This window comes from Bos grunniens, chromosome X (assembly GCF_055505025.1).
Source record: "Bos grunniens cultivar Pamir isolate PY7600 chromosome X, Bosgru_T2T1.0, whole genome shotgun sequence".
NCBI lineage: Eukaryota > Metazoa > Chordata > Mammalia > Artiodactyla > Bovidae > Bos > Bos grunniens.
Window position 1 is genome coordinate 56,377,194 of NC_141194.1, and position 9,357 is coordinate 56,386,550.

Consider the following 9,357-nt stretch of genomic DNA (forward strand, 5'->3'; position numbering starts at 1 on the left):
TGACAGCGTTTATTTAACGATCTTTTTACCTAGATATGTCTGTGAGGCTCCCGAACGGAGACAAATAAAGTCAATATATTTGCACAGTGCATTTTTCAAGGCTCTTGACTTATTGGGCCCCTTCAGGGCCCAGGTTCCCCAAACTAGGGAAGTGGGGAGGATTAATTAGCTGGAATGGGGGAGGGGGGCAGGAATCCCCGGCTGGAAGTAACTCCACCAGCTTCGGTTATCTCTTAAACAGCTTGGGCAAGGAATTCTGGAGATTGGCCAGAGGCTGGGACCGGCTGGGAGCTGGGCATAATCAACCTTAATGTCCTTTTTTTTTTTTTTTTTTTTCAGGTGAGAGGTCTTTGTTTTGCATAGAATGGTGGGGAGGACCCAGAGGGGAGTTTTAACTCCAGGCTGTTTTGAGCCATGTAACTTTCCTTCACATATGTCACAAAATACTCTTTTTACTTTTTTTCAAGCCTCTAAAAGATGGAAATAGTACTCTTAGCTTGCAGACAGTAGTAAAACAAGGGTCAGCAAACAGTGGGCCACAGTGTGCTGATGTTGATGTAAAATTTGGATGAGGAAGTTTGTTATTGGAAGTAGATATACAATTGTCACTTAACACTTGCTTTACAATGCAATGATCTCCCTTAGATCAATAAATTAAGTTCTAGAAGTTTGTCACAAGAAAACAAACATGGTTGCACACAAAATTTTGAAAACAAAGACTGTTATCTTATTCTGGATTATAACAATGAAAAAAACTGGACACATCCAAACATCGAGGAACAGAAGACTGGCTCAAAAATCTGAGGTCATCCAAAAGATGGAATGCTATGCAGCCATATCAACAATTATTGGATGGTCTGAAAGGAGAGAAAGCAAATGCTGTCAAATATTAACATTTGGTGAATCTAAGTAAAGGCTATATGGGCATTCAGTGCCAACTTTCATGTAGGTTTGACATTTTAAAATGAAGTTGAAAACGTTTTGAAACAGAAAAAAAGTTTTTAAAAAAGAAATCTTACATGGACTCCATAATAAAAAATGGGTTTTTGTGAAATTTAAGCTAATAAACCATCTCCATCTCATCAGAACTCTGAGCTCTCCATGTTAAATAAAGATAATAAATGTAACACCCTTTTTTCCACAGGAAAATTGTATAGATTAACTAGATAATATTTCTACCTACCTACTGTCTCTTTTGATCAAACTAAATATAATTGTAACTATATGTATCATGAGATGATTTACCAAAAATAATTTTTTAAACTCACAAAGTTTTCCTTGTAATCATCTTGTTCTAAGGGTAAAGAAAAGTTTGACTTGCTCGTTTTGAGCATTTAAAACAAAGCTTGGTTTTAGACCGCAAACCCACAAATTATCTGGGAAAACTTCCCTGATATGGTGGGCGCTCTAGGGCCTGCAGGCGGGAGTATCATTTGGGAGATCCGGCATTGGAGTTCTTCAGGCCTGGACTTACTGAGTTAGATGCTATTATTTGAAAATCTAACATAGGAAATAAATCCATTCGGTAATTTGAGTGCATAAAAATAAATAAAAAGTTTACACATTTAAATAAAAACATAGGAACTCTTTCTAACGACAAGATAACCTATCTTGGGCAAAGGACTTCAGCAACCCTCCATTTGACGCCCCGATTAAATGACGTGATCAGCCATGAAATTAAAAGACGCTTACTCCTTGGAAGGAAAGTTATGACCAACCTAGATAGCATATTCAAAAGCAGAGACATTGCTTTGCCAACAAAGGTCCGTCTAGTCAAGGCTATGGTTTTTCCAGTGGTCATGTATGGATGTGAGAGTTGGACTGTGAAGAAAGCTCAGTGCCGAAGAATTGATGCTTTTGAACTGTGGTGTTGGAGAAGACTCTTGAGAGTCCCTTGGACTGCAAGGAGATCCAACCAGTCCATTCTGAAGGAGATCAGCCCTGGGATTTCTTTGGAGGGAATGATGCTAAAGCTGAAACTCCAGTACTTTGGCCACCTCATGCAAAGAGTTGACTCATTGGAAAAGACTCTGATGCTGGGAGGGATTGGGGGCAGGAGGAGAAGGGGACGACAGAGGATGAGATGGCTGGATGGCATCACCAACTCAATGGACGTGAGTTTGAGTGAACTCTGGGAGTTGGTGATGGACAGGGAGGCCTGGCGTGCTGCGATTCATGGGGTCGCAAAGAGTCGGACACGACTGAGCGACTGAACTGAACTGAACTGATTAGACATAGTGCGTTATCAACCTCTGCTTGAACTCCAGTCATGGACTGTGGGCTACAGAGCTGGAGTCGTCAAAGGTGCATGTCAGAAAATTTGTCTCCTTTTCAAAACTTTTTTTTAATGCTGACATTTATTTCCATTATTGGAAGTCAAACCCAAGCTTCCCTTGTGAAAACTCAAAATCCAGGGCGATACTTGCCTTTTTACAGACCAGATTCATAATCTTTTCTTGCCCGACTGCTTCTGAAGCTCTGACTTTTAAATACCCAAAGCTCTCTGTGTGTCCCGCCTCCTCCGGAACCCGCCAAATCTCATCAAACCCCACCCCCAGCAACAGTGCACTATCCCCATAGGCTTGTTGCGCAGTCCAGGTTCCCACGCTCTGCAGCCTTCCTTAATCAGCGGATTTCTTAAAGCCCAGCCCTTTCCTTCTCTCCGGCGATTTTTTCCGTTCAGGACCGCCTCACCCCACCTGGTTATTTGGTTGGCCAGCGCCCCCGTCGTACGTCATTTACCCGCGCCACCCGGAAGCCGCGGTTCTTACTAACAGTTCTTTTTGCCGGCGGCTTTCAGGTAACGGCCGCACTTGGGTGTCCCTGTGTGATGGGGTCCTAGAGCTGGGAGGGGCGGAAGGCTGAACTCCTGGCATAAGCCGAACGACCCAACTCCCAACACTGAAAAGGTGCAGTTGTACTGTGCTTGAGACCAAACTGAGACCAGTGGTCTTCAACGTGGTCTTCTCCCTCCCCATTCCTCAGGAGCCCATCATGGCGACGCCCCCTAAACGGCGGGCGGTGGAGGCCACGGCGGAGAAAGTGCTGCGCTACGAGGCTTTCATCTCTGACGTGCTGCAGCGGGACTTGCAGTAAGTGACAGAACAGGGGGCGGAGCGATTGGAGCGGTCCACGTGGTGAGCGGGGCGTTCGAAGTCAGGGCCTGGCCTTCTGATTGGTGGGTGAGGCGTTCAGAGCCCGGCCCCGTGCGCCATTCGAGGAGGAAGGAGGGGCGATATCCGGGGTGCAACGTGGGGTGAGGAGGGAGACACGGTGATTTAATGGTGCCTGTGTCCGCGCTTGCGCGGCTTCCGATGCCCCCTAAAGGGTTAAGAATTAGAGTTCTGAAGCTGGAGTTTTCAGGTTCGAATCCTGGCTTGACCATTTTGCTTTCCGTGTGAACACATACTTTGCCTCCACTTTCTGTGCCTCAGTTTCCTCATCTGTGAAATGGGGAAGTTAATGCAACCTTCCTCACGGCAGTGGGTTTGGGTTTTCAGTGTATTCAGTCCTTGTAAAGGGTTTAACTTGGATACTAGAGGCTCAATGAGTATAAAAAATTATTATTACTGTCATTATTAATCTGAGCAGGAGGGAGAGTGTTCAGGTCTAGGATTATGAGCATCCTAAAAGAGACTGAGGATTTTTTTCTAGGGTGAGAATGGCATATTCTGATTGGAGGGAGGCATTGGGAATAGAGTGTAATAATAATACTCATAAATAAGAGCTAACGCATATAGAGAACTTTGTTTGGAGGGCACTATTCTAAATGCCTTATAGTAAATACTCATTTAATCCTCTTAATGACTCTATGAAGTAATACTCCTCATTCCTATTTTAAAGATGGGGAGATTGAGTTCCAAAGAGGTTACTCACTTGCCAAAGTCACACAGCTAGTAAAACGGAAAGCCTGGATTCAAACCGAAGCAATCTGACCCAGAGTCCAAACCTTGACTTCTGCACTAAAATTCCTGTTTAGACCCTGGTGACAGGAGAGTCTCAGGGGGTCATGATGTGAGATATTCCAAGAGGGACAGGGTTTCCTCTTGGTCACCATTTTACTCTTGTCCTGTCATGTCCCATCAGAAAGGTCCTGGACCATCGTGACAAGGTATATGAGCAGCTGGCCAAATACCTTCAACTGAGAAATGTCATTGAGCGACTCCAGGTAAAGATGCCAGGGTTAGGTACTGTCTTTTTGTGGGCAAAGGAGGGGGAAGAGAGGAGATACCCAAGACCAAAACCTGTCACCTGACCTAAAAGTTGACCACTGATCCCTACCTCTTTTTCCCTGGCCCCACAGGAAGCTAATCACTCGGAGTTATATATGCAGGTGGATTTGGGCTGTAACTTCTTCGTTGACACAGTGGTGTGAGTGTCTACCTGCCCCTCTGAGCCCACAGGGTTCAGCTTCCCTTTTCCTTCATTCAACAAATATTTTTGTTAGTATTTGCTATGAACCCGACACTGCTCGGTGCTGAAGATGTGACAGTAAATAAAATAGGACAGATTCTCTGCCCACCCTTACCTTCGGTTTGGGGAAGATGTGGGGTGGGGAATAAAAGAAATGTTAAACTGTGTAGTATGCTAAACAGTGACAAGGACTTCTCCACTTCCTATCACCACTGTTTCCTTAGCCCAGACACTTCACGGATCTATGTGGCCCTTGGATATGGTTTTTTCCTGGAGTTAACACTGGCAGAAGCTCTCAAGTTCATTGATCGTAAGAGCAATCTCCTCACAGAGTAAGTCCATTGCATGAGGATACTGTCTAAAACACCACCATTTGTAACCCTTCTTCCCCCTTTCACCCTGGCTACCTGGGATGGTACCTAGGAACCACTTTCCCCTCTCTCTAGGGGAGAGAACAGTGGGGATGCAAAGCTTAGCCCCAGGTGTAGCACATAATAAGTACTCAATAAATGGTCTCTGTATTGTTCACTCACACAAAAATTTATTGGGCATTTGCTGTATGCCAGGCTCTGTGCTTGGTGTTGGGGAGGCAGCATGAACAAGACAGAAGAATTCCTTGAAAGCTTATATTCTACAAGGGCTATAACTGTTACACATCAGCACAGTTTTGACCAGATCCTGGAGGTCTCAGTCTGTATATCAGTAACAGTAAAACAAGTTACCTCTGACTTCACCTCCTGCTAATTTTCCTGCTCATTCACTGTGCTCTCATCACACTAACCTTCACAGGCTTCTTTAAATGCCCACAGAGTGATCCCACCTCAGTACAATTGCAGTAACTGTTCTCTGTCTGCCTACAGCACTTTCCCCTCTGATACATGCATGGCTTCCTTTCTCCTTATTCACTTGAAGTCTTGCTTAAATGTCACTTCCTATAACCTAACTTGAAAATTTCAACCCTTGGCACTCCTGATTCCCCTCCCTTGTTCTACTTTTTCTTTTTTTCCATAGCACTTATGACCTCCTAATGTTTACTGTGTGATTTACTTTTTTGTAATGTTCATTGCCTGCTCCCATTAGGATATAAGCTTTGCAAACGGAGAGATTTTCTCTGCATCTCAAGTCACTAGAATAGCACAAAGCATATAGGAGGCACCCTGTGTTTGTTGAATGAATTTCGAAGCATATGCTGGAAATAGATTTAAGTGGGGATTGAAGGATTAGTAGATCTCTGTTGGTGGTGATGGAGGTAATGTGGGGATAAAGGATGAACTCTGATGAGTGTAAGGTTCTATGCAGGAAAGGGGAATTGTGATTGTGGAGAGATTTCTGAAATGTGGCTAGGGAAGGCCTTCCAGAGGAAGCAGCATTTGAGTTACTTGGTTGAGTGAACAAACCATAGGGCTCTCTAGGGAAGAGCATTCCTGGCAAGGGGACCAGTGTGCCTGCCATGTTAGAGGAACTGCTGAGAATGGTGAGCATTCAGTCACTCAGATGGAGTGAGTGAGGGGATGCTGAGAAAATACACTTAGATTAACAATATCTCACAAGTGTGAATACTACTGATCTAAAATTCTACCTTCTAGGTTATATTTCCCTTTATGTCTCGTTCATTTCTTCCAGAGTTGCCTACCTTAGGTTTTAGTAATTCATCTCTTTTCAGACCTTTTCGAGGTTTCAGTATTCATAAACTCAAATGAGCCTCAGACCTGTGGAGATTTCTAAATCTTAGTGATCCGATCAGTTGGTGAATAGTTTGGTTGAGGGGACTGCTTTAATAGGCCAGTATAATTCTGAACCAGCAGCCATTTAGACCAAGTCTGTTTTTGTTTTGTTTTTTTTTAATGACAAAGCCTTCCTTATTATGTCACCGGATTCCTGAGCCTTTCAAATAGATTTTAATTTTTTGAGACTTGATGTGTTTCCCCAGAATGAGGTATTTGTCATTGCCTGCTCCGTTTGGTCTTTTCTGATTTATTGATCTGGTCTAATAGTGTGATGAGAAATGTGAATTCCTTACTGTGCTAAGTCGCTTCAGTTGTGTCCAACTCTGCAACCCCATAGACTGTAGCTGGCCAGGCTCCTCTATCCATGGAATTCTCCAGGCAAGAATACCAGAGTGCGTTGCCATGCCTTCCTCCAGGTCATCTTCCCGACCCATGGATTGAACCCACGTCTCTTACATCTCCTACATTGGCAGGCGGGTTCTTTACCACTAGTGCTACCTGGGAAGCCCATGAATCTCTTTACTTTATTATAATTAGTAGGACTCCCTAGTAATTGAAAAAGATGAAGATTTGAGAATGCTTGATTGGAAGTGGGGTGTGAGAAAAAGGAGTCCAGGTCTTCAGCTGAGCAAAGGATGGAATTGCCCTTTTATGAGTTGGAGAAGATAAGGGGAGAGCAGATTTGGAGGGGAAAATCAGGAGTTCAGTCTGGGACCTGTTAAGTGTGAGGTGATCATTAAACACTGAAGTAAGTTTTCTGACTATGTAGTTAAAACTCCCAAGGCTGGAATTCAGGAGAGAGGGCTAGACTAAAAATACAACTTTGAAAAAAAAAGAAAATACAACTTTGAGAGATAGTGATATATAAATGGGTTCATACTATTTTTTCCCAATTTAATATCCTTTGTTGTTGCCTTCTACTTTTCTTAACAGTATTTCATTTCCCTGAAACTGACTCTTACATTGACAGATAGCTCAACACAGTAAAATCCATATTCCTCTCATAATATCAAGATTACATGATCTGTCCCCTACCTACCTCTTGGATCCTAACTTGTGCCACTTTTCTTCCACCATTCACTTAGTTTCTAACACTCTGGCCTCCTGACTATTCCCTAAAAAGCTCTTTCCTGTCTTTTGGACTTTTTGTGGAAAAGACTATCTCCTACTGTTTTACTCATTCTTCAGAGGCCTTCCTTGATCCTTTGGGTGAATTAGGATTGTTTGGGTGAGACTGGTGCCAGTTGGCATAGAGAGAAAAAAGTGACTGGTTCATGTAAATGGCAACCCAATCCAGGATTCTTGCCTGGAGAATTCCATGGATGGAGGAGCCTGGTGAGCCCCAGTCCATGGGGTTGCAAAGAGTCCAACATGACTGAGCAACTAATACTTCCACTTTTTTTCTTTCATGTAACTCAACAGCCCAGAGCCAGCATGGTTTCAGGCAACTCTGGCTTCCCAGTCACTTAGACTTGGTGTCTTCCTTGAGTTCTCTTTCTCACGCCCAACACCCTCCTTTGGTAAATCCTGTTGACTTTACCTTCAAAGTGAAAGTGAAGTCGCTCAGTCGTGTCCGACTCTTTGCGACCCGTGGACTGTAGCCCACCAAGCTCCTCTGTCCATGGGATTCTCCAGGCAAGAATACTGGAGTGGGTTGCCATTTCCTTCTCCAGGGGATCTTCCTGACCCAGGGATTGAACCCAGGTCTCCCACATTGCAGGCAGACGCTTTAACCTCTGCGCCACCAGGGAAGCCCCCATGTATCCCAAATCTAGTCATTTCTTATCACCTCAACTGCTGCCACTGTGGTCTGAGTCTGCCTCTCTCACCTGGACTGCCTCCTCACTGGACTTCCTCTTCCACACTAGCTGTCCTTATCCCCAGTCAGTTCTCCACACAGCAACCAGATGGATCCTCTTAAACCCTAGTCATGTCACATCCCTTCTCTGATCACAATCCTCCTCTGGCTCCCATATCACTTAGAATAAAAGCCAGAGTCCTTACCATGGCCTGGTAGGTCTTACATGATCTTTCTCCCCTGCTTACCTCTGTGACCTCACCTTCTACAACCCCCCTTCACTGATCCTTCTCCAGTCCTGCTGGCCTCTCTGCTGTACCTCAGACATGCCAGGTGCACTCCCACCTCAGAGCCTCTGCATTTGCTGCCCCTTGTGTCTGGAACACTCATCCTCTATCTAGCCACACAATTCGCTTCTTCATTTTAAGTCTTTACTCAAATGCGCTTCTCCATGAAGCCATCCCTAAGCACTCTAATTAGAATTACAGCCCCCCACTCCGGCACTCTTTATTCTCTCTTAACATTTAATTTTTTCATTGTACTTATAACCATCTGACAAACTGCATATTGTATTCCCATCATTTTCCCCCCATAATGAGAATTTGAGTTCCACAAGGCCAAGATTTTTGTTTGCTGTGTTTGCTGCTATCTCCCAGTAACTAAAACGACCTGGTGTAGAGTAGGCACTCAGTAAATGTCTCTGAATCAGTGCAGTCCAGATGGCAGCCAGGCATCTCTGCATAGGAGCAGCTCAGGTAGTAGGATGTCCTACCACCTACCGTGTGGAAGTCATACAGAATGTAGGTAGTTCTTGAAGTGATGAAGAAGCATCATCCTCCTGCCCACTTCACCTTTCTTGTTTCTTTTCTCCAGGCTCAGCGACAACCTCACCAAGGACTCCATGAATATCAAGGCCCATATCCACATGTTGCTAGAGGTGAGAGCAGCTCACTCCATTCCCAGACTCTATCTCCAAATGTTTAGGGTGGTGACCCGAGAAGGAGAGAGAGCCAGAGATGGGAAGGACCATATTTTCGTCTAAACTGGAGTCAAACTGGAGCCAGGCTGGCTCAGAGGGAAGAGAGTTCTGAGCAAGCCTGGGATGGGGCCTGGACCCAGTCTCTGTTCAGTCTCTTATGTTCTCTTTTTCAGGGGCTTAGAGAGCTACAAGGTCTGCAGAATTTCCCAGAGACTCAGCACTGACTTCTTCCTACCTCCCCTGACATTAAAGAGCCTGAATGTCTTTGAGTCACACGGCCCTTCTTTCCCCCCTTAACCCCTACTGTTTGCTAAAGTGCCCTGTTTCTAAAGCACAAAGTACTAGGAGGCCCAGAAATCCGGTCTGTGTGGGACCATTAATGCACCACTGAAGTCCTGCCATTTGACTTCTGTGCCCTCTCTACCGTTGCCTTGGCAACC

At 44.7% G+C, this 9,357-nt stretch overlaps 1 protein-coding gene across 3 annotated transcripts in view; it reads left to right on the forward strand.

Annotated features, from left to right (window-relative positions):
* Positions 1-9,186, forward strand: part of UXT (ubiquitously expressed prefoldin like chaperone) — a 58,071-nt gene extending 48,885 nt beyond the window's left edge. For 2 of the 3 annotated variants that reach the window (XM_086386386.1, XM_086386384.1), the window contains 6 exons: positions 2,986-3,092; positions 4,087-4,168; positions 4,304-4,371; positions 4,638-4,745; positions 8,812-8,875; positions 9,091-9,186. In XM_086386386.1, the coding sequence (XP_086242512.1) occupies positions 2,986-3,092; positions 4,087-4,168; positions 4,304-4,371; positions 4,638-4,745; positions 8,812-8,875; positions 9,091-9,141 (480 nt within the window). In that variant the 3' untranslated portion in view covers positions 9,142-9,186. Of the gene's footprint in view, positions 1-645; positions 2,801-2,985; positions 3,093-4,086; positions 4,169-4,303; positions 4,372-4,637; positions 4,746-8,811; positions 8,876-9,090 lie in introns of those variants that run through there. The other variant, XM_086386387.1, reaches the window with a different exon arrangement.
* The last annotated feature ends 171 nt before the right edge of the window (positions 9,187-9,357 follow it).